The sequence below is a fragment of the Lineus longissimus genome, chromosome 12 (genome assembly GCF_910592395.1).
Source record: "Lineus longissimus chromosome 12, tnLinLong1.2, whole genome shotgun sequence".
Lineage (NCBI taxonomy): Eukaryota > Metazoa > Nemertea > Pilidiophora > Heteronemertea > Lineidae > Lineus > Lineus longissimus.
Window position 1 is genome coordinate 11327636 of NC_088319.1, and position 25631 is coordinate 11353266.

At 43.9% G+C, this 25631-nt stretch overlaps 2 protein-coding genes across 2 annotated transcripts; one reads left to right on the top strand and one right to left on the bottom strand.

The window, feature by feature from the left end:
• Window positions 1-1612: 1612 nt before the first annotated feature.
• Window positions 1613-12406, top strand: LOC135496546 (low-density lipoprotein receptor-related protein 2-like). Its single transcript, XM_064785907.1, has 12 exons — window positions 1613-1703; window positions 1899-2015; window positions 2132-3701; window positions 4186-4740; window positions 5171-5311; window positions 5877-7118; window positions 7334-7486; window positions 7772-8748; window positions 9204-9366; window positions 10082-10326; window positions 10726-10901; window positions 11129-12406. Exons 1-12 carry the CDS (start codon window positions 1613-1615, stop codon window positions 11468-11470), a joined length of 5772 nt encoding a protein of 1923 aa, XP_064641977.1. The 3' UTR covers window positions 11471-12406.
• On the bottom strand, window positions 12340-21310 carry LOC135497399 (tumor necrosis factor receptor superfamily member 21-like). The gene is made up of 9 exons (XM_064787275.1): window positions 21248-21310; window positions 19745-20076; window positions 18815-18985; window positions 18284-18367; window positions 17524-17644; window positions 17179-17213; window positions 16461-16664; window positions 14983-15155; window positions 12340-14662 (listed from the first exon to the last, which is right to left on the bottom strand). The coding sequence occupies exons 2-9, from the start codon at window positions 20043-20045 to the stop codon at window positions 14519-14521; spliced, it is 1233 nt and encodes a 410-aa protein (XP_064643345.1). The 5' UTR covers window positions 20046-20076; window positions 21248-21310; the 3' UTR covers window positions 12340-14518.
• Window positions 21311-25631: the final 4321 nt, after the last annotated feature.

The window sequence follows — 25631 nt, forward strand, 5'->3', positions numbered from 1 at the left end:
AACGGTAACACCAGCCTGTCACCTCTAAGGTCCCGGGTTCGATTCCCCGTCGTTCCCGGTACACTTGTGTGAAAGAATGGGCGACTCTTCGACAGCGTAGGTTTTCTCCTACTTACATTACAATCGCCCATAATTGTTTAATAATGGAGCTAATAATGTCGTTGTTGACGCTCAGCTCTCAATCCTATATTTTTAGAATACACGGCCAGACACTTTCTGCTTCTTCACCGGCAATATCATTTTCAACACACAAAAATGCATGTTGCCCCAAAGCTGTAACTATAGTACACACAAACTTTTGGTTTTATATAGCACCAGCAAAAATTGCAAATGTATGTGTGTATCTTTTCTTGCCCCCAACAGCAAAGGGTCCGTGAATGTAGCCTACTACACACAGTTTCTCGACACGTTGCAAACCCTGGGCCAGGGTGACGCAAGCCATGCTGCTTCCATTGTTGAAAATGTTATCACGATGGCCATCGGTAGCCCGGCCGTGCAGGATACGTTTGTCATTGATAAAGACACTATCAGCATAACACCAGGTCAGTCAAATTTGAATCGATCATACTTAAGTTTAGATTTAAAAAGGCACAGAGTGCTAGAGACTTCACAGACAATTGACGACCTTGACTTTGAAGCAGCACCGCCATCGGCATCCCATCGGCAGAAGCTCAAACAAATCTTGCATCCGGTTACGCATGCGTATGACTCAGTATCCTTGGTTAAGGATTGGTTATACCTTGGTTACTTATCAATATGCAATTTGATGGAATTTCCCCTATCGGTATTGCAACCAAATTCCAAACATTGTTCGGGAGTGGGCCAAACTTTTTGAAATGCCAATCCATTAAAAGAAAAAAAAGTAAAGTAACCCTTTAAAACTGTATTAATGTGGATTAAAATTTGCATTCTTTTACAACGCGACAGGTACATCACCTCCACCGATAAAATCAACCACCGCGCCAAGGTCAACTCCAGCGCCGGCGCTGACTACCGTCTCCACTAAACGATCGACAACCACGTCCAGACCACGTCCGACTCAACGTGCCACCACACCACGGCCACCACAACCTGTCACAACCGCTGAGGCATTCGATAAATGCGTGGACCCTGACGACTTCAGACGATATTGTGGCCATGCCGTTCATTGGAATTACACGCAGTTTCCAAACTATCTGGCTCACTATAATACAGTAAGTTCAATCAAGAACAAACACATTGTATTGTTCATCTTATCGGCACTTTTCTCACAGCAGCTTTGGTAAGGGGCGAAATTATGTAATGCTGATTGAGCAGTCCATCTGAGTTCTACTAAAAAGTGTCCAGATGGACCATGGTATAAATGTAAAGCACTTTGTGAATGATGTGCAGTACAAAGCACTATATGACCTAACACCCTTCTGTTCCTTCAATATTATTCCAAATTATCGTCCAAATTTTCACAGGCACAAGCCACGAGTTTCTTCGACAAGGTTTACGCCAACATTGAACATTGGGGCGATGACTGCATGGAGAAGGTGGAACATTTTTTCTGCACCGTTACTTTCCCCGAGTGCCTCCCGAGTGGCACTAAAATACCACCGTGCCGGGAGTACTGCTTAGGTAAATATTCATGCATACGAAACCTCTGCCCTCTAACACCGAGTCTACCAATGTTAACGACACCCCGACAGAATCTCCAGAACTACATATAGCAGCCCTGAGTAAGGAGTTCTGGCCATCCGCGTCCATCCCATGCCACCATCCAGACAACAACACTATTGTCTCCAGAATAGGAATTCTCCATAATGCTTTTTGTGCAGGCAGCTCCCCTCTTTGCCTTCTTGAGCATCTTATCAGTCATGGACATCTTCCTAGAACATGATCCACATCAAAAAGCGTTTTTTTTATGGTTTCAGATACATACCAGAAGTGCTATAGCGTCATTGAGAAGCTTACCATCACCGGTCTTCGATTCCTGTGTGGGTCATTCCCTTCAGATACGGGCAATCAGACATGTGTCCCAGAAAGCAATGGTAGGTAACTCAACACCCCAATTGCGTAATTCTAAGTGAAAGTCTGTGGACCTAGCGAAGAGATGGTGTTTTGAACAAGCAGGCCCCGATCTGATATTGTGTCGATCTTGTTTCAGGTGCGAAATGTCAGCAAAACGAATTCCTGTGTATGAACGGGCCGACTGTCTCGGCTGCCAGTATTTGTATCTCACAGTCTCGAAGATGCGACGACCACATCGACTGCCTTGACGCCTCTGACGAAAAAGACTGCGGCAACCAATGCGATATCACTCAGTTTCAGTGCGTCAATGGGACGTCCAAGCTCAAGGCCGGGGTCTGTGTTGAGCTGGACCAGCGGTGTGACGGACTCGAGCAGTGCTCTGACGGGAGCGATGAAGTGGCTTGCGACGGCCAGTGCGGAAAGGAGGAGTTTGAATGCCTGAATGGATTCGACCCCGTGGTCAACAGCAGGTGCATTCAGATGTTGAGAAGATGCGACGGCAATCGGGACTGCACGGGCGGAAGTGACGAAGCAAATTGCCCTGATTCTGCAGCAACTTGCCAAGCTGGCGAATTCGCGTGCACGACAGGTTTGAACCGGTTCACTCGTGGGCGCTGTGTCCTGGACGAATACCGTTGCGACTCTAGTCACGATTGTTACGACGAGTCTGATGAAAAGGGTTGCGAATACCAGTGTAATAACAACACGGAATTCCGCTGTTTGAACTCCACAGTCGCCAGTTACCCATACCACGGGTTTTGTATAGAGAATTGGGAAGTCTGTGACGGCTACATCGACTGTGCCGATAAAAGTGACGAAGCCGCTTGCGACGGACTCTGCAGCAGGAAAGACTACAAGAGGTGCAAAAGCGGTGAGGACATATACACCAGTAGCGCATGCGTCGACATCGAATACTGGTGTGATGGCGTCGCAGATTGCACAGACCTAAGCGACGAAACTGACTGTAACAAAACATGCGAAGCCAACCATTTTAAATGCATGAACGGGAGTGACACCAATACTGGCTCGCCCTGCATCCCCCAGTCGTACGTCTGTGACAAGATGCGAGACTGTAGTGACGGCAGCGATGAAGCCAGTTGCAACTACACTTGTCCCATCAATAAATTCCAATGCAAGAACGGGCCAATCTCTCACTACCCCTACCAGGGCTACTGCACAGATTTAGAGAACCTCTGCAACGGCCAAAAGGACTGCTCCGACCACAGCGATGAGGAAAACTGCGGGCCTGTTATCTGTGAAACTGGTTACAAAGCTTGTAAAAGTGGCATCGACGAGTACGGCAACTCTTGCGTACGGGACGTATACTTCTGTGACAAGTACCGCGATTGCAGCGACTCCTCCGACGAGTTGAATTGCAACTACACATGTCCACAGCCGAGAGATTTCATGTGTAAAAACAGCACTACTTATTTTGATGACTATTGTATTGATGAGACCTATGTCTGTGATGGTGTCAATGATTGTATGGACTTATCAGATGAAGATGACTGCGGCGGGGACATCACTTGTCCAAACAACTATTTCAAATGCAAAAACGGCCGAGACTGGTATACTGGGGACTATTGCATTCCTGATATGTTCCTTTGTGATGACGATGATGACTGTACGGACAGCTCGGATGAAGTTGGCTGCGACAGGGACTGTGGCACTGGAAAGTTTTCCTGCGTGAACGGGACAATAGATAGGTTGGTACAAACTGATTACAATTCTCAAAAAGATAACCCATACGTTTTTTGTTTGGAGGATAATCCTTCTAATCCTTCTTAGCATCTGTTCTACGTCCAGACTATTCCGTGTCTAGGTAACCACAAGCCGCTACGAACCGAGAAATGTGCTTCACTACTTGGTATCATATGTAGATGACCTCACACTGTTTATGACAGCGTCAACACTAACAGAGACTTTGCACTCAATGTAAAAAACTAAATTGAATTAACTGGATTGAATGACGCCGTCATGAAAGGTTAGCGTGCCATTGGACATAACAAACTTTTGAATATCAGTAACCAGTCCCTGAACAAAGGTAGAATAAGATTACTATGGGATTTCACCATGATTTGTTCCACGACCCATTGCTTATGTACTCACTGTCGTTAATACATCAACAGACTATCAGTTTATTCTGATTGTCATTCTCAAACCATTCCTCCTGCCTATTGTTTATCTTAGCTATCCGTTCACCAGTCGCTGCATTGACTCAGATGAAGACTGTGATGGCTATTCTGACTGCACCGACAACTCCGACGAATTGTTCTGCGAATTCAAACCCTGCCACTCCGGGCATACCCGGTGCGAGAACGGAACGGACGTGTACAATGGCGACTTCTGTTACAAGGATGAGTACAAATGCGACCGAGACTACGACTGTTCCGACAAGAGTGATGAAAAAGACTGCGACTATTCGTGCCCCGATGGGAACTTCTCCTGCACCAATGGAACCATATCGTACTTCCCTTACTTCGGCCATTGCGTGGCTGACGTGTACCGCTGCGACGGTCAGTCACATTGCACTGATGGAAGTGATGAATTGGGCTGTGGGCAGACCTGCGCGGCGCACCAGTTCAAGTGCCTCACTGGTGCTGATGTGGCGAATGGAGATGTTTGTATCAGGATCGAGCACCACTGCGACAGGGAGTACGACTGCACTGATGGCAGTGACGAGGCTGGATGTAACTACACGTGCAAGGCTAATGAGTTCAAATGTGAGACTGGAAGGATTAGCAAGTATGTTATTCTGCTTCTACTTCTGCGTACGGAATCTTTGAGATGCACGCGAGACAGTCAGTCCGTTTTCGGTTACAAAGTCGTCAGTCCTGGAGGGTTCCACCACAGAGCCCCAGAGCTTTCGTGGTCAGGGTGGTGTCCTTTGGCCAGTATTCAGCTCTATTCTTAATAATCATCGTTCGACCTCCTGATCACGATTTCGAACAATATGGGCGGGACAGGCGTTCAGGCAGACGTTTCGGGGGATTTGCGATAGCTCACTAATGACTCATCCAGACCCGAATCTCATGCCTACATCGTGCAATACAATAGGTATCACGTATTATTTCTAGGCTTCAAACTCTGCTTTATGCGCCATTGCAAGTATGTGAATTCTACAATGTACGAATATCACTCTTTTATCATTCATGATTTCGTTGTCCAATTCTAGGTATCCTTACCGAGGATTCTGCTTGTCTGCTGATGAGAAATGCGACAGCTTCATGGACTGCGTTGACGGAAGTGACGAAAGGAGTTGTGGAAACAAAACTTGCCCGTTAGGGTATTTCCGGTGCCAAAATGGAACAGACAGGTAGGGTCAAGCCTAGTACCAAGTCATTGCGCCTCCACCAATTCCTGACGCAAGGTTGGATTGTAGCTACGTTAGCCAGGCTGGGTTAGGTCACTTCAACATGTTCAACATGAATTTTGTACCTGCTAAGTGCTAGTTTGTGACTTATTGTCTGGGTTTGCCATCTCTGTAGAATAGTTGTTCGGTAGGGTCGTCTTACCAGCAGTAAGTTTTAAGGGAGAGAATATGATTTCTGATATTCATTTTTTGAGTTTCCTCGGTATCAAACCTAGTACCTCAAATTCATTCCCGATATGTCGTCGTTTACTGCGTTTATGTAGGAGTGTTTAAGTTACTATTTACTATTTGAATGTGTTTGAACACCGAAAGCAATTCACACTTAAAACTAGTATGAAAGGAAATAACGCATTTGATATTGACTGCATGCTTATGGGAATGACCAAAACTATGTGTACTGAAGAGTATTTCTCCAACTTAAATCATACTACACTTATTTACAAGCATGAACGTTTAACCAAGCTGTGAAATACAACTCAAAGACACAATGAATGTTCTTCGTCTGCAGATATAACGGGCATGCCTGTATCCTCGAGAACTACCGCTGTGATCGTGACGCCGACTGCACCGACAAAAGTGATGAGATTGGTTGCGACTACTCCTGTAAGACGGGCCAGTTCAAGTGTGAGACGAGTACAATCGCTATCCCGCCGTACACTGGATTCTGTCTGAACGTCTCATTGAGATGTGATGGCCACAATGACTGCTTTGACTCAACGGATGAGGAGAATTGCAACGTGACGTGTCCCCCGGAAGAGTTCAAATGCGTAAATGGTACAAGCGTCCACAACGGCGACCGCTGTATCAGGAAGGAATATCTTTGCAACAGGGAACCCGATTGTTCTGATTCTTCTGATGAGGTGGGGTGTAACTATACGTGCTCTCAAGGACAGTTCAAGTGCCACACGAGGAGCCTTAGGAGGTCCCCGTACACTGGCTACTGCCTTGATGCGGCCGAGGAGTGTGACGGGTATTCGGACTGTGAGGACGGTTCGGATGAATTAGACTGTGAAAACAAAGGCTGTTCATCTGGTCTCTTCAGATGCCTCAACGGAGTAGACAACTACAATGGCGACCGCTGCATTAAGAATGATTATGTTTGCGATCGTGATAATGACTGTTCTGACAACAGCGATGAAGAAAATTGTACATACACGTGTCCCCAGGGAGAATTTTCATGCGCTTCGGGGAGCGTCGCCGTAGCTCCTTACATTGGGCACTGTATCAGCTTTTCCCAGGTGTGTGATGGACTATCCCAATGCCTGGATCATAGCGATGAGTTCAACTGCAACCACACTTGCCCAGCCGGAGAGTTCCGGTGTCTAAATGGCAGTAACATTTACTCTGGTACGGTGTGCATTCGGAGAGAATTCCATTGCGACCGTGACATTGACTGCGTAGACGGAAGTGACGAAGAAAACTGTGTATACACATGCGCAAGTGATGAATTCAAATGTGCTACCAATCACATATCTTATGACCCGTATCACGGATTCTGCATACCGAAAACAAACAAATGTGATGGAACGCCAGACTGCTTAGACGCCAGCGATGAACAGAACTGCGCAGACTTTTGCCCGGTTGGTCAGTTTGCCTGCGTTGATGGCACAGACGTCAACAACGACAAATGCGTTCCAGGCTCCTATCAATGTGATCGGCATATCGATTGCAGTGATCAATCTGATGAGAAAAACTGCACCTATGTCTGTGGCGCTGGCCAGTTCAAGTGTCGCATTGGTCATCTCATGAGGTACGTCCATAATAGGCAGGTTAAGCAACAGAAATTTGCAGTAAGATTTTTAACAGGCTGTAGTTAACTGGAAAATGTTAGTGTAGTTTCAATGCACTCGTCCCTATAGTTAATATATTGGACATTTTTTGGACACACTCCTGGTGTGTTCCTTATAATCCGTTATTTTGAAGATTAGTATATATGACTCGTATTTTGTATGTTATGACCTTCAGGTACCCCTACAACGGCTACTGTATAGACATAAATGAGCGCTGTGACGGACAGAAAGACTGCCAAGACGAAAGCGATGAAAAGGACTGTGACGTCAGCTGCGAGTCTTATGAGTTCAAGTGTGCGAACGGCACAGATTTAAACAGTGGAGAAAGGTAACAATGGTACATGCAGACTAATTACTTTGGATAGGCAGTTAATTTCAAAAATGGTCCCAATTTTCCTTGCCTGTCTGAATCAATGCTCGTCTTATTCATTAGCGTAGTGGCTGTCTCCTTTTTCATTTACGCTCCGCATCCGCCTCTCATCAATGCGTCATACAAAATTAACTTCTCCTCCCCTCCTTTTCTATTCATGTTCCCTCTTGTTGATCAGTTGACACATTTGTGTTGACTTCCATAGGTACACTTACATAATGATATCTTCTTTCTTTTCCCAAGGTGTATTTTCTCATCCTTTCGCTGTGATCGCCAACAGGACTGCACCGATAATAGCGATGAACAAGGGTGCGCCTACGACTGTCAGACGTTCGAGTTCGCCTGTGCCACGGGGACAGTCACGGCATGGCCGTATCATGGCTACTGCATCAGTGCGCAAAGGCGCTGCGACGGAAAAAACGACTGCGTTGATCAAAGTGATGAAATGAACTGCGACGCCACAACATGTCCTCCAACACAATTTCGCTGCGAAAACGGGACGTCTGTATACGGAACAAATTGTATCAACCTCTCATATAAGTGCGACAGGCAGCGCCACTGCCTTGATGGTAGTGATGAAGATAACTGTAATTTCACTTGTTCTGCTGGCCAGATCATGTGTGAAACGGGGCGTGTGAGTTCCTATCCCTTCACAGACTATTGCATCGCCTCCGGCGCCAAATGCGACGGACATAAAAATTGTATTGATGGTTCAGACGAGAAGTCCTGCGGAGTAATTCAGTGCGCAATTGACGAATTCAAGTGCGTAAACGGGACAGATTATCGTGGTGATTTGTGTATTCCTACGCAATATCTATGCGATAGGGACAATGATTGTTCGGATTCCAGTGACGAGGGGGCATCTTGTAGCTACTCGTGCCCGAAGGAGGAATTCATGTGTGTTACTGATTCCGCCATCGCGACCGCAGCCAACTCACGGCGCGGTTATTGCATCGCTGCCGCCAATAGATGCGACGGTACAAAGCAATGTTCAGATGGCAGCGACGAAGAGAACTGCCCCAGAGACAACTGCACGGCGTCAGAATTCAGATGCGTAAATGGTGCGGACTTTTACGGAGAACAATGTATCGCCGGGCACTATAGGTGCGACAGAGAATATACCTGTGATGACCAGAGCGATGAAGCCAATTGTACCTACTCGTGCGAAGCGGGTGAAGTCAAGTGCACCACCGGCATACTAGCAAGATACCCTTACAAAGGTAACGTATCATCTTATTCGTTGCGTATGTCACCTTAAACAAGATGTATGCTAAACAATCACCTCCCAATTGGGCTTTTAAGTTGATAATCAAACGCTGAGATTGTGCTGCCTAGTGTTTTTCAAAAGGCAATGTGTCAGGTCGTCCGATCCTAACCAGAATACCACCCTGCCTCGGAGGGGCATGGGCCACTCTACCTTGCTCTAGAAATTTGTAAAGGGTTCCTATAGGGTGACCCTGCCTAAAATTGCTGGCCATCCGACCTTGTGTTACACACTGGAACAAACTGTTTAAATATCAAGGGTACCACCCTACCTCGGGAAAACCCTGTGGAAGTGGAGAATCCTGCACAGTGGCATGCGTTGATCACGCCCCATCAGTCTTGTGCCACAGCCTAAAAGCTCAACTATCAACCTACTTCTGCAGCATATCTTAACTTTCGATCTTGTTTTCAGGTTTTTGCTACGATGCAATCGAGAGATGTGACTCATACAAAGACTGTCAAGACGGATCCGACGAGGATGGATGTGACATTACATGCAACCACAGCGAACAGTTCCGGTGTACCAATGGTACTGACCAACTGACCGGCGAAAGGTGTATTTGGGATTTTATGAGGTAGGCCAATGTTCTTTGACGGAGCGGCACGCTTCCATATGATGACCAGTTCCTCAATCAAACGTAGGCCTACTTACACTGATTTATCAGCCATACAATCATAAAAATAATACCCTTGGATCCTTTGTTTTCATACGACTCGTTACGTTCAGGTTAGTGGGAAAATCGGCACTTAGTATGGTAACAACCTTACTAATCAAATTTCTGATAACTCCATCACGCTTCCGTTGTCGTCGGTTTAACTTAGTGCCTCCGGCTGTCCCGTTGACGCCGAATTATGTCCTCGGTGGCTTCTTTTCTTATGGCCTCGTTAGTGCAAATAGAGATCTATTGGTGGATGTCGATCCAATCCAACAGACATCTACCTAACAAAGTGTCCAACTGTCATCACTAGGCTTACCTTGTAGTTAGCAGTAGGACACATATCGTTTTGAAAATATTAACGAAATGCGCCAGATTTCCCTTCTTCCGTCATGTACACACGTGTCGTGGATTTTGAATAATAGTAGCTTGATTTTCTTCTGATGTATGTGCTGGATATACATGTATCTATATATTTTACTTTTACATCCGTAATTATAGTCATAAATAGGCTATTTTTCAAAAATAAAAAAATGGCGTTTTTGATTCATTTGAGGGTAGGGGAGGTGAAATAATTACAGCAAAAAACAAGGTAGTTCTTTGCACTTAACTTGACCTAACCCCTCGTTTTCAGATGCGACAAATCTATCGACTGTACCGACGGTAGTGACGAGCTTGCCTGCACCTACCAATGTCCTACTGATTACACAGCTTGCACCAATGGCTCCATTTCCATCTTCCCCTACCAGGGCTATTGCGTCCCAGACCACTACCTCTGCGACGGCGCCAATGACTGCGAGGACGCCAGTGACGAGGCGAACTGTGACCACGGTTGTCCTTCAAGCCAGTTCCGTTGTGCGAATGGCACGAATCGGCACGGTATGAACGATTTCACACCGGGGTTATGTTACGTCCCGATCGTCTGATATACCGGCGTGGCCCTGCCCACTCCCACAGCGGATCGGAGCCTATTTCAATGGGCTTATATTCTGACCGTTGCCTCTCTGTGAAGAAAATAAGAGTGACAAAATTATCTGTGTTTCGATATTGAAAAGACATTTCAAGGACTTGACTATATCCGTAACATGGCTTCCAAGTAAAGTGGACGAGGCAGACAAAGCGAAATTCTACAAGTCCCTGGTTATGGTCTCTCTAGCCCTCTATTGTATAAACACAGCACAGATAAAAATGTTACACCAGGAATCAATCTATCTTTAGGGTAATTCGCTTCAAAGTTTCTAACTGTAAAATTCGTAATAAAGTTTCTTTTTCACGCAGCTTTTGGTGTATCCCACTGCGTCCACCAAGATTACGTATGCGACCGTGATCCTGATTGTACGGACGGGAGCGACGAGTTCGGATGCAGCTACACCTGTAATGATGGGGAGTTCGCCTGCCTTAGCGGGTCCATCGCGTCCTATCCATATTTTGGATTTTGCATCGATATGGCCAATGTAAGTGCTTTTATTGTTGTGAACTTGCCACTGCTTCATCTTGCATGCCGAGAACACGTCCCAATGAAACTGGGCCCATCCTTTTACTGTGAAATGACGATTTTGTTGAATGAATTTAATGAAAATCTGCTGGCTTCTTTGGTTATTCCAATCAACCGTCGTACAAACTCTCTCATGTAGAATTAATTCTCCCGGGTAAATTCCCTGTTATGATTCTATGATTCCAGAGATGTGACGGAAGACGCCATTGCCTTGACGGAAGTGACGAACATGGCTGCGATTACACGTGCAGCCCCAGTGAATTCCAATGTGCCAACGGAAGTGACGTTTATAATGGCGATCCCTGCATATCCAACACCTACCACTGTGACAGAGTCCAGGACTGTACGGATTCTAGTGACGAGGTTGGGTGCGTCTACCGGTGCCAGGATGCCTCAGAGTTTATGTGCAAGACAGGGGTTGGGAATTCGTGGCCGTACAACACCTACTGCGTGGCAGCGTCGGCGAGATGTGATAGTGTTCAGAACTGTGTGGACAATAGTGACGAACAGGGTTGTCCGCCTACATAGGGGAGTACGCACTCAGGCAGAGAGAGATATTGACTGAAACTGTGAATCCGTGCGCTTTGTAATGCTTTCAGGGGATGAGAGGGACCTTCATACTGGGATCGAACATTTCATCTCTTTGGTTTCGTATAACTTTCCGATGACATACTCCTAATAGGCGAAGAGAGTACATTGTTCTCATTAGTAAAGTCTTTACATATGATTCCCGATGTCACATGTCACGTACGTGTCACATTGTATATTACTCCTAAGGCAGTTCATTCGCCATCCTAATACGTAAAATTCCTTCATGAGGGACGAGTTCGGTTCACTGCGTCCAGAGTGTAGCGTCATTTCACTAACCACGAACATATTCGCGCATTGACAAAGACATGATCTGAAAACATGGCATGATGATGAACTGTGACATTGTGTATCTTAGGCCGGAGTTATATAGGGTTCACGCTGTCACTTGTCATGTTTCACGTGTCACGAGTTTACTGACTTAGGCTTGAAGACTCGCCTGCACTTTGAAAATGACTTCTATGAAAGGTGACAGGTTACAAGTGACACCATGAACTTTATGAAAACCATGCCTTATGCCTCTTGTGTCCTGGAGTTTGAGTTTATTATTTACTATCTATAATTTCTGTCGCCTTCTGCTTTAAAATCAACATCACAAATATTTCCACTTGTCCTGTACACAGATTAACTGGCCCCGAGAAAATGAAGAAAAGGCGAGTTTAAACAAAGAATAATAGGAAGAAAGAAAATGATTACCGGTATTTAATGGTTATCACAACTATTGTGCTTCTTGTACTGTACTTGTAGTTCCAAACGATCTGATATCGATATATGCCAAATTCGAATGATATGACATAACGTATGATACACTCTTTTGTACATTTTGTAAAGAAATATTTGGTATATTTTCAATAAAGATTATGCTGTTTATTTGTAGACACTATTTGACTTTGAACTTCATTATACATGTGTCATATGAATGTAGGTAATAAAGGCACTGGAAAAAAAGGCACTGGAAAAAAAGGTACGGAAAAACTAGCTTGGATAGGCAGGGAATCCTTATAAAAAATGATACAAAGATCATCCGATTTGGTCGAGTAGTTTAATCAAATTAGATTCAGGGTTCCCTCACCAATAACCTATTTCTACAAGATACAATAGTTTATCACATGAGTGTCAAAAGGTAAGCGACGACGCTAAGATCGACATGATGACATAAAATCACCCCCGGAGCTCACCCATGTGAACTAAAACGGGTTGGGGCAGGTTTGCAGGTTTTTACCTAAAGAAAAAAACTAACAAAAAAACACATACACATTTAGAAATGCATGGGGGGCACCCCATATGAATTTTGGGCCGAGGTGAATTTTTCACCTAGAGATTTCCTTGTGCCTTTTTTTCCAGTGCCTTTTTTACCTAGTATAGTGATTTCCTGGTGCCTTTTTTCCAGTGCCTTTTTTTCCTAGTGCCTTTTTTCCTAGCGCCTTTTTTTCAAGTGCCTTTTTTTCCAGTGCCTTTTTTACCGGTATCCAGTAAAATAGGTACGGGTAAAATAGGTACGGGTAAAATAGGTACGGTAAAATAGGTACAGGTAAAATAGATACAAGTAAATTAGGTACGGGTAAAATAGGTACTAGGTAAAATAGATACGGGTAAAATAGGTACATTTATTGTAGCCTGTCAGTGCTTAGGGGATAGACACCGCCCTGGATATATGGGTTGTCTCACCAAACACCACGAATATGCAACAACAATGGTAATGGTATTCTGACACCTTTTCTGAAACATCCCGTCATATCTATTATCACTACAACATGTTCAAGGACAAAGAGGGATGTTCTGTTGTACACTTAATATTGGGCGTATATGATTAAGCAAGTTTTGTTAACTTTACGAAAGGCGAAGTGAGCAGCTTTGCCAGCGCGAATCCATCGACACGACACTCGTAAATCGGCTTCCAGATAAGTAAACGAAGAATCAAGAAAGTCGCAATAATGCAATCATCAAAGAGATATATTAGGCAGGTTTTGTATCCCCTCACGAACGACGAAGTACAAAGCACGAAGGTCTGTTTGGTTGTGTGAATTCCTTTACTCGTAAATTATCTTCTATTTTCAGCTAAACGAGATATCGTGCAAATTTAAAAAAACTTCGTCGATAAAGTACATTGACATACTTTGTAGCTGCTCGTTCGTAGTTTTTCGTGAGGGTTGCAAAACCTGCCTATTTACAGACTTCTTACTTCGTCGTCTAATATCAAAACACCATGCTTTCAAAGAAGAGCAGGACAGAAAACGATCAGTGTGAGGCTCTACCAATTTTGTGTGGTTTCGCTATCCCGTTCCGACCCGAGAACCACTTCACCGAGAATGGTAGGTTTCTTTCTATGAGGTCATCCTGTTCTCGAAAGCGGATACCGTGCTTCAGGCCGTGGAACCAGGTGGTGAGTGGATAAACAGGCCGTGTTACGCCACTAAAAACAATCGGTCTCAACAGTGAAAACCGTGAAAAAACGCCAGCCACTGCTGGATCTTGGTCAGGATTGCGAAACTCATTACTATTTATCAGATAACGGGAAAGGGAATGAGTACCATTCTCAATCAATTGGTTCTCGGAACGGGATAAAACCTCACTATTATTGCAAGTATCAATTCGTGTCTTGTACCCCCCCCCCCCCCCCCCAAGGGTACGACACCTTATCACCCTATAACGACATCTTAAGGCTCAAGCATCACCCTTTTTTCACCAATGCTACTTTTTCTTTCGTCAAGACATCACCATCAACAATATATCAGTTATCACCATCATATAAAGTAACCGGACTAATTTTACTGGGTAAGGCTGTATGTTCGACAAGACATCGACACATTAGCATCCTTATTCTTTCCAGCCTCGCCATATTTTCACTAAAGGAAAAATAAATACTACTCAAGCATCGGCAAAGATTAGTGGTGATAGCTTAACTACCCTTGAAGAGGGGGGGGGGGGGGGGGGGGGCACAAGAAACGAATTGATACTTGCATATGTGTACACTGTACTTCCGACTTTTTAATCTACAGGGTGATCAGCAAACTGATCACTGAGTTGTTCAGCCAGGTCGTACTTATTGGTCTTGCTCAATGTTTCGAAAATGTCCACCAGCACCTCGTCTTCCGTCTTCTCCGCATTCTTATCCCTCCATTTCTCCAGGCCCTGGTGAGGAAAATGCGAAAGAGCTTTTTAACATCTGTTGCCCAGATTTGAAACAGAAAACAAAGAAAATAACAATAGAACCTCTCTGAAAGGACACCCTTGAGACTGCCAAATATTATCCTTAATAGAGAGGTGTCCTGATAAGAGAGGTCAAATTCAATGGAAGTGACTAACTGGTCAAAAATATGTGTCCTTGATGAAGAGAAAGTGTCCTGTTAACAGTGGTGTCTACTTAGGAAGTATTTACGTAATTTGAAGTATTCGAATTCAATTACTTATTTCTATTTTTTAACGAACGGCGTAGGTCTTTAAGTTCTCACCTCCCTTATGATGGTCTGTAGGTTTCTTCCGTGTTCGTATTCAATAGCCTCAATTTCAGCCTTAGTGAGACGACCGTTCTCAGCCTCGGATGGCAAGGCCAGCAAGAACGACTGGAACCCGTCAAGACCGTGGTTGGCTGCCACCCAGATAAATATGTCCACCAAATCAACACCTGTCAAAAAAGACATCAAAAGACGCTAAATATGGCACTTGATGGTATTGAGTCGTCCCTTTCCTTTCCATATGTAGATAAAGACAGCCTTGGCGAGTAAGCTTTGTCAAACTCAGTCAATCTCTCAATCAATCAATCACAAGACCCTGTGCATGTGGGGGATGGTGCGATTCCTGCATTGTTCACTTCAGTCTGCATTTTATCGGAGCAGTATTCATCTCCCTATACCTGCAGATCTACTGTTAGCAGCACTGTCCACCTGATGAGATATTCTATTTATAAACCAACTCGGTTGATCTCAGTGCACCAAGCAGTGCTTTAATTCATGATCGAGCAGCCTTGATCGAGCAGCGTCTATTTTCTTAGGAAGTGACTATTTGGCAAGCCCGGTGTAATGTTTTTGAGTGTTTCTGTTTTTGAGTGTTTCCCCTCATTGTTTGGGAACGCTCAAAAATAGATTGACAAGTTTTTCTGTGTATCCCCCCTATTGAAAAGTCGTGGTCTCTCTAGCTGCCTATTGTTTGGAAACACTGACACATGGGGAACAACCACAGATGTTACACCGGCTTACCAAACAGCGCCTTTTTTCTGCCCTAGATGGAGAGCCGAACTCATGCATATTCAACCATCCAGGAGCTCATTATCATTCGTGGCAACACGGTCAGCAACACTGGAGTTACAGTGAAACGCCTTTAGAAATGCACGTAATGCATTTAACATGCTTATCAGTTAAATCACGTTTTATGACTTTTTCTGTAAATCCATACAGTCATGTACATGTACATGCTTCTTCATGGATTATTGACCAAAACCGGAGTTTAGTAACAGAAATTGAATCGAGAGCGGGAAGTCGGCCATTGTTAAATATGCGCATATAAATTCGAATATACAGTCACTGCTCTCTGATTGGCCAACATGTTGTAACCTCTCCGGCTCGCCAAAGAGGGTAGTATTTTTGCCCTGTTTGGCAAGCCCGGCTTGCCGAACAGAGTTGATTTTTAGTGCTGTTTGGCAAGCGGCTCTCCAAGCAGGGCAAAAAAGATGCCTGTTCGGCGAGCCGCTTGCCAAATGGACCCGGCCATTTTCTTATGGAATCTTGGGAGACCAGGTAATCTATTTAAAACTATCCTTAAGCTTGGTGCTCATGAGGATGTATGGGGTGATGGCAAGAATAATACCGCTTCTAATTAACTGCTGCTTCAATGGAGAATGGTTCAATTTCATTGCAAAAAGTATTGAAAACGTTTAATAAACTGTGTGCTATATTTTTGCTGCGACCACTCATTGGATAAAAACAACACCAACCTTCTCTCTTCTTACTTGGTGGAAATGGTGGCATCCTATCCATCTTTAAGAGGGAGGGCGACCTGGGCCCCTTGTCCAACCCAATCTTATCGATCCCAGACGGTGCGACGGTTGATGACCGCCGTCTACAAACATTTCCCGAGTTCGAAGATGCTTTAGTATATTTGACCACAACCTCGGGACTTCCTCCAGGATTCAGCGGTTCTGCAAGTGGGAAGAAATAGCGCTTACGATTTGCATGATGTCTCAAACCGCTTTAGGCTAGTTTTGCCGTTAGTGTGTATCTTCATGAAACAGTACAAACGTTATTACACCTTGGGGGAGGGAAAACGGCATCACCGCTGTCTATATTCGCATGCCCAAGACATGTGAATAGAAACCAAGGGCCATCTTTCCTTGTTGTTACTGACTGAACCCCCTGTTTCATTTACAAGTTGCCAAACCTTGTGAAGAAATACTATGCACATTTAGTTTATTCGACAGGTGAATATCATAACTGCAAAGCTGTCTCGAGAAATAAACCGATAGAGATTCATGAAACCACGTCCTCAAAGATCTCCGCATCGCGCTCATTCAACTCATAAGGGACTATTCGCAAAGCCCCGAAACGTCTACGTGAACGCCTATCTCATTGTTCGCCGTTAGAGGATGAGATAGGCGTTTACGTCGACGTTTCGGGGATTGGCAAAAACTTCCTACTGTGGCATTTTACACTCACCTTGTGACCCGTGCTCTCCCCCTTCTACATCTTTCCTGAAATGGTCAAAGCGTTTATTCGGTGGGATCATCCGTACTTTAAGAGGAGGCACAAGTGAATAAAGCAAACCGATCGGCTGATTTCATTGATGCCAAGGTAATCTGATATTCCTACATACTCTCTGATCTGATAAGCGCCGTCTTGACCGTGATTTTGGCCCAAAAAGTCCAAAAAGCGTCATTTTGCCGTTTTTTGAGAAATATACAAATACTAATTACACTGTGTATTGACAATGTGTATAACTGTATTATTTCTATTTTCCTGGACCACCAGTAATTTCGTACGACGTACCGCTTTAAGTCATACCTTTTGATATTGACAGATTGCTTTCCTATCCGACGCCTGTATCTATAAAGAACTATTCCAAGTATGACAAGTACGATGATGACAGCTGCTGCTGACGACAGTATGATTGTGTTTTGATCAGCTGCAAGTAAATACATCTATGTATGTACACTATTACATGTCATCTTGATACATAGTACTCCGAGATCGACGGACCGGTGGCACCATACCTATACACAGTTGCTGTTGAAGCGTATCACCATATCATACTCTTATATAGCCAAAGATGTTAAAGGGAGAACACGGGCATTGACGAACCATGCTGTAGCCTGGCAAGTTACAGCCAGCTAGATGTCACAACTGGTCAATCTGGGACCTATTAGCTCATGTATACAGTGCAAAGCCTGGCCAACGAGCGAGATTGTATCGAGTAGTGACGAGTGCTGTGTGCATGGCGCCATGTATTGCAATGTTGAATCTGACTCGCACATGATGATATAAAGTTTCCGATGACTGCACAACATTTTATTCCACGGATCGGATAATGTAGCTATAGGACTAGGAGCAGAAATTAAACGGTTTTTCTATATTTTCAAGGTCAGGTTAAACCCTTCCTGCAATTGCGGTTCTGTTGGTAGCTGATTTCGTGCGCTTATTCAGGCTTTAAGAGTGTCTCATCAACGAAATCTGTAATCACTCTTTGTATTAGAGTCGGTGACGCTATGACGAACATCATAATAAAAGTTTACTTTCAATACAGCTTTTAAGACGTTATACTTACTCGGACTCGTTTGATTTGATATGCGTATTGGTTGTCTCGAAGCCGGGTTTGCCGATACTTCCTCGTTTGGTTTTGGTGATTCCGCTGAATAGAAAACGGGACCAATAGATAGGACTGCACGTCATAATTCTATAGACAAAGAGATCTAAAGAGGTTAAAGGGGGATGCAGCTATACACAATGCCGTAATGCAGTTATCATGCATGCAATTTCGATAAAACTTGATGTCAGACTAAACAACGGCAATATTGAAATTCATATTTTACTCTCTATTTATGCAATTGAATTTTTTCTTCAAATTTAATTACAAATTTCAAATTTTCAAGGCACAGCGTCGACCTTTAATTATGACTAAGGCCCAGTTTATTTATAGGCCTACTAAAAAAAACCTTTCAAGTACAAGTTCAATTATTTGGGGGGACTCGCACAGTCATGCATAATATTATGTTGTGTCAGTCTTCAAAGAGGCAATGCTTACATGTACTATAATTTGACCAATACCTTATATACACATACGTTGTACTATACTTACTTGTGATAATGTTGCATGCAGCATCCGACACGGTTGTGCACGCTTGTAACTCCTCCCACCCTAGGTCTTGGCATTGCGTACACGGCTTGCATCCGGCGAAGCTGCTCCTTACATCGGAGAATGTCTCTCCCTTAATACACTCCCCACAAGTAACGTCACTGACGTTAGTGCCTGAAGACAAATATTTTAGGTCACGCACCTGTAATAAAGTTTTTAAAAGCCATTTTCCCTTTCACATGGAACAATCTACATACTCATAACTTTTTCCGTAACCAGGGAGGAACGCTTTCACAACCAAACAGACCTGTCCTAGCCTGTCAGACCATGACATTTTTGTTGTATATGCATTATAATTTCAGGGTTTGGGGATCTGAAGTAAGGGGGGGGGTAATTTTTTACGGCTTTTAACCTGCGAATCAGCTTTTTCACCACGACGGGTTAAATGGAACCTCAAAACCACATAAGTAAGCCAATTGGACTGAAACATCACACTAATGCTGATCTCTTATAAAGATTTTGCCAGTGTTGCGAGGCAGTGGACATAACTTGTGAATTTCAGACAGACATACGGTTACGACTAGTTCTAGTTAACTGCTTATTGCAGTTCAATGGCTTTTCATTCATCTTGATTGGAGAAGTCACTGGCCTGCTGGAAGCCGTTTTTTGTATGAAATACCAACATATTTATCTAAAAAATGCCAAGTTGTGCCAGAATGACTCTGTTAACTGTGCGATGCGCCGTGAAGACATTTTGTAGAATGTACCAACAACTTTTCATCAATGATAAACGCATAAAACTAAAAAAATCCGAGAACTACCGAAGCCTGAGTTTTGGTAAACTCTTCCGCAGTTTCTTTTCGCCTGATCCCGCGTCCGTCGATTTTACCGTGTCTTCGGGGTTGATATTAGTTTTACCAAGACTGTACATACCTGGAATTGTCACTCCAAAACCACTGTCGCACACCCTGAGCGGAAGACACTTCGAAGATTTGGTGTTGGGCTTATAGTGCCAGGAACCACTCCGACAACCACATTGAAGGTCATGAAGACGCCTGCAGGGTTTCTTTGGGATTTCATCATACCCGTGACAGTGCCTTTTACAGGGTCGACAGTCAATTGCTCTGGTCCAACCTGGATTGTATCTACCTGGTATACAGGCTACGCATGAAGGGGTAGTGTCTGTACATGGGGGCTTAACGTGCGTCCCTGGGGGGCAAGGTTGACACGTCATCTTTCCTTAATGTGCATTCGCCAGAACTTCCCTAATTATGTAGAAAATAGAATATGAATAAAATGCTGCATGAAATCTCGTGACTTGACTTTATCACGCTACCTCCTCTAATCCGGACTCGTCTCTCGACTCGGCACAACCACCACAGTTGAATGATATACATGTACCTTTATTTTGACATTTTATAATGTTTAGTTTGTAGCTGGTGAATGCCTTTATCTTGCCAGTCACAGAATTGTCGACGGGACGGTTATACTACTTTGATAGGCCTGGATGGCGTCCCACCGCATGATGTTTACCCGCTTAGCAAATGACACTTGCTTTCTCATGAACTTCTGTTGGCGTCGAGATATCTATAGTTTCAAATGACTGTAGGTCTAGTACATTTAATTTCTTTTAGGTAGCGGTTCACATACAGCCAGCACTTTTGACTAGCGGTGATCCTCGGAACGAATAGCATTACAAGTAGGGCCCAGACCGAACATCCGGGTTCATTTTGTTGATGCAGACGAAATCTGAACATGAGTAAACACCAAGTTTTCCCAGAACCCACGGGTTCGTCATTGAGGTACCGACTATTCATCAAACACTGGCGTTATATCGCGGACAAGAAATTTCACTTGGGTCTCGCGAACAAACTAGTGCCCCAGAGTGTGACAATAAATTGACCTCTTACAGCCCGCAGCACACTAGCCGCCAACTTCGACGTTCACGGCGTCGGCGAACGCGACTTGACGCCACTTGCCGCAACTAAACGCCAAATATCTAACATGTTTGATTTTTGACGCGTGTCGCCGCGTTTGAACGCAAGAAGAAGCCAGGTGTGCTACGGATTGCCGCCTGACTTGGCGTCGGCGGCGAGGCTATGGCCAAACAGCTTGCGTCTTGATGTCACATGATTTCGCGCTGCATGGCCCAGGATGGGTTAAAGAGGCGGAAAAGACGCTACTGGACGCCAATTCTGGGCAGGTGTGCTCTGACCGGGATCCACTGGCCGCCAACTTTGGCGTCGAGAGGCGTCAGCCGAACGCTTCTTGTCGCCAAAGTTGGCGGCTAGTGTGCTGGCTGACGCTTCTTGTCGCCAAAGTTGTCCGCTTGGTCTGCCTCGAAAACAATAGCTGGAAGCCAAGATGCAAATCCAGTATATGAATATGAGTATTATCACTGAAAGATTCTGATTATAACTTTAGTTGGCTACTCACCAGTGTCGTCCTTAAAGCATTGAATGGAATTGACTACTATCTCACCGCATATACATTGTTATCGAATGAAATGAGGCCAATAATTCAGTCATATGAGATCATAATGCCGCGGATAGACCTACAAAATATGCCATTTGAACGATTTGTCGGTCGAATGGGGTCACTAAAGTAGGTTTTGAATAGGAGCAATTTTTTCTAAAGCAGACACATAGCATATTCGACATGTTCAAGCATATACCACATGTATACTATTATCATACGGAACGCCCTCAGAATGTCAGATATAAATAGAGTTCCGGTCACATGCGCAAGGAGGAAGAAGTAGGAGTGGTGAAAAAATGCCCACAGATCAAAACTGCATGGTGGATAAAAGGGCCAGCCGGGGAGCACATTGATTCAAAAACGTAACAAAAGAAAATTTTGTCTGTTTTTTTTGTCTTATGGATCATACTAATGAAAAGTTCTTCCAAGCCATAACATGTTCATTCTGGGCTGAGCGTGATAATTTCAGCGTTTCGGTTTATGAAAGTTTGGGGGTTATTTTGCATGATTTTTAACACGTGAATCAACTTTTCGGTTATAGCAATTTGACCCCTGAGCCCACATTTAGGCTATTAAACAGCTGACTACTTTATCAACCAAAACCATATCATAAAATGACTGAAACCACGCAATGAATTATTTCATCTTATTTTATTTCTATCGGTGGACAAACCGGAGTACCCGGGGAAAACCACCGCCGTCGCCTGCGTGGTTTCAAGTTCAGAGGAGCAAAACGTTTTTGATCCTGCCACTTGGAAACTCGTGTGCCTTAAACATTCCTTGATACGGAAGCGATTCACTCCGTCAATCGGTGTGTCTGTGACCAGAATCCGGTCTCTTGCCACTGGATTATTCCTAGTGCCGGTACCAGATAAAACATACAATATGCAGTTTGTCGTTACTGCTGCACGTCCGTAACCTACGGTATTTCCCGTTGCCGCATAGTGTCCAAAACGCAGTTTGCAGTGTAATCCGAATGCCAAATCTTCTTTTCCACTACTGCCGCTGAATGTCCGAAACGTTTCGTTCCACTCTGCCTGAATGGCCGGCACGTGCTTTGCCGCTTACACTGCATGTGCCGAAAGCGTTTTATTTGCCACATTGCCACCGAACCGCACAGAAAGCCATTTATCATTGCCACTTTGCTGTCTAAACCGTTATTCACCACTGACACCGTGAACAATCCGAACCGTTGTTGCCTCTGCTATTGAACTGTCCGAAATGTTGAAGCTAGAGCCACTGAATTGTGATCAACTGCTCTTGCAATTGCCAGTAAACCGTTCAAAATGCTGTAGCAACTGTCACTAACTGTCTTAGACGTTGCTTGCCGATGCGACATGAACTTTTGGACATGCCGTTGCCACTGAACTGTCAAAAATGAACTGTCAGAGAAACGCTGTTTGCAATTGCCACTGAACTGTTAGAAACGTTGTTTGCCATCGCCACTGAACTTTCAGAAATGTCTACCATTGCCACTGAACTTTTAGAAACGTTGTTTGCCATTGCCACTTAAACTGTCCAAAAAGCGTGTATGCACCCTGTCAGAAACGTCGACATTGCCACTATACTGTGCGAGCGCTGCTCTTAGTCTTTGCCACCTAAAGTTGTTTCCAGCTACGCATTTTGTTATGTGCCCGCATAACACAAGATCGTTAACAGATACAAGTAGTTTGAATTAAATAATATTAATGTTGACAATGTGAGTATTATACGATATTAGAGGTTGACAATGCAATTTTAAAAGTAAGGAAAATGGCTGACATTTCAAATCAAACAAATTATTATAAAGGTTGATAATTATGCGAATTAAAGATAATAATACATAGTTTACAATTCAAGTCTGTACATGTACAGCTTAACACAATAATAAAGATGCATGTGGGCTGAGATACCGCGAGTTTATAAGAATGACTGAAGATGCGAGTTTACACGAATAATAAAAGTTAACAATGTGCGTTTAAATGAATAATGAAGGTTGACAATACGGATTTACACGAATAATAAATGTTGAATATGCGAGTTTACATGAAAAAAGGTTGACAATGCGAGTTTACATGAATAATGACGGTTTACAACAGAATACACAATGTTATGGCATTTTACGACAAGCAGTGTTATTGCACAAGTTATGACATTCAATATTATTATGGAAGGAGTCACGATTGGTAATGTTATGACACAAGTTATTAAGGCAATAAATTATACTATTTTACGAGATATGATAGGCAATATTATGACACGATGCCGGATAATGTTGTGGCACGATAAGTTATACTTCATTATGATTTGAATAACATATACGACGAGCAATACATTTTATATAAATGCATTAGATATATACGATAGGTAATGGTGTTGCACGAGTTACGAAGAACAATGTAATACGTTACGACTGGCAATATCATGGCACGAGTTACGACATTCAATGTTATGGCACGAGTCTTCACAGGCAATATTATGGCACGAGTTACGAAGAACAATGTAATACGTTACGACTGGCAATATCATGGCACGAGTTACGACATTCAATGTTATGGCACGAGTCTTCACAGGCAATATTATGGCACGAGTGTCGATGCAATAATTTGACACGAGTTGCGAGAGACATGTTATGGAACGAATTCGGACAGGTATAATACCGCGGCACCAAATAATTACAATTTTTCGACGGACAATATTATATGGCAAGTGTTTTACGAGTGGCACATTTCCTTGACAAGCGAAGGAGGCTATTTAGAGATGGCAATGACAGGACAGACAATGAACAGCTTACAATAGCATGGCATGGCTTCTGCTAATGTTAAACAATTTATACTCCAATGGCACGATGCTGTTTACGTTTTTATGGTGCGGCTCCGGTTCAATAGTTTGTACTCTGATGGTACGGCTTCGATCACTAAAGGCCTTGGTCACTAAGTTCTTCCAGGTTTGACAGCTTAAAGTCGATCAGGTGGCAAGGCTTCGTTCACTGATGCTATTTACGCTCTATGGTACGGCTTCGGTCAATTATGTCTTCCAGGTTTGAGATTTTACACTGGTATGGCATGGCTCCGGTCGCTTATGATTTGTAAGCTAAACAATTAGAACTGTCATGGCACGGCCGTTTTACACTCCCATCTTACGGCTTGCATCAGTCACCAGTGTCTTTCTGACATGACAATTACATTCCACACACTGCAGTAGCATCATTTCATGCACGCCTGGCTAGAGTTGAGTTCGTTATGGTCACATTTCACACACAATATTAGGATCAATAAACATCTCGTTAGAGTTGAGTTCGTTATGACCACATTCCACACACAATATTAGGATCAATACACGTCTCGCAAGAGTTGAGTTCGTTATGACCACATTTCAGCAAATATCAGCCAATCTTGACTGTTAAATCCACGCAGGCGAATTAAACCGATGATAATTTTAAACTATGTGATGAGAAAGTTCAGTCTAAATTATCGAAACGTTGAAGGCGATTATAAACGAGAGACACGATTCTTTCCAAATCGTCTGAAGAATCCTACAATGCGCTGTCCGAGTGAGCTACGTCGGGTGGCCGGGGGAGTGGTTGGAGTGTCATGCGAGACACTTGGTCCAGGTGATGGTGAAGTGATTGTCCCCTCGCTGGGTGTTGCTACTCGAAGGACGTCGATAATACCATATTCCTCGGATTCGGAAATAGTGTACAAGTTCAGATTTTCATCGGATAGAGCAATCCTTTCTAGATCAAGAGGTGCAGATGGCCGTCGAAGTTCGGGCGGGTTCACCTTGAGTATATCGATGTCGTCGTATCCCTCTGGGATGTAGTTGGGCAAGTGCCACTCAATATCGCCTGCTTCGAGGTCTGTTGGCAGCCTTTGAAGGTCCAATGGTGCCTTCGGTCTGTTCGGATCCTTGAAAAACTCTACGGGGGTTTCGCAGCAAACCTGTTTTCGGTGAAGAAAAAGAATGTCGCTGGCAATGTACGTGCAAAATTGACCGGGGGGGGGGGGGGGGCTTGCTCTGATACCCCTTAAACTATGAGCACCTTAATATCAATATTTTAAATTTTATGCTCGTCTGATGTGCGGATCCAGGAAACAGAGTGCGGGGGGGGGGTTAAACTCAACCATCTTGTAATGTAAATAACCCCCATTCAATATTCCCCAATATATATTAGATATCGTGTAACTCCGAATGTCGTTAAACATGTCAAAGGTTTTTTTTCCAAAAAGGGCTTGGCCATGGGATCTACACGAATGTCATTAACGGTTTTATTCAAAAAGGCTTGGTCATGGCCGGGAGTTGCACGAATTTTTCAAATGAGGGCTTGGCCATGGGGGCTGCACGGATTTCATTAAAGATTTGT

Excerpts from the sequence above, each read along its gene's own strand:
- LOC135496546 (XM_064785907.1), top strand. The coding sequence starts at position 1,613 with ATGCATACGAAACCTCTGCCCTCTAACACCGAGTCTACCAATGTTAAC. Across the intron at positions 4,741-5,170 it reads GAGACTGGAAGGATTAGCAA|GTATCCTTACCGAGGATTCT; the intron begins GTATGTTATTCT and ends GTCCAATTCTAG. Across the intron at positions 5,312-5,876 it reads TGCCAAAATGGAACAGACAG|ATATAACGGGCATGCCTGTA; the intron begins GTAGGGTCAAGC and ends CTTCGTCTGCAG.
- LOC135497399 (XM_064787275.1), bottom strand. The coding sequence starts at position 20,045 with ATGACGTGTCAACCTTGCCCCCCAGGGACGCACGTTAAGCCCCCATGT. Across the intron at positions 16,665-17,178 it reads GGGAGAGCACGGGTCACAAG|AACCGCTGAATCCTGGAGGA; the intron begins GTGAGTGTAAAA and ends TCCCACTTGCAG. Across the intron at positions 15,156-16,460 it reads ACCAAGTAAGAAGAGAGAAG|GTGTTGATTTGGTGGACATA; the intron begins GTTGGTGTTGTT and ends CTTTTTTGACAG.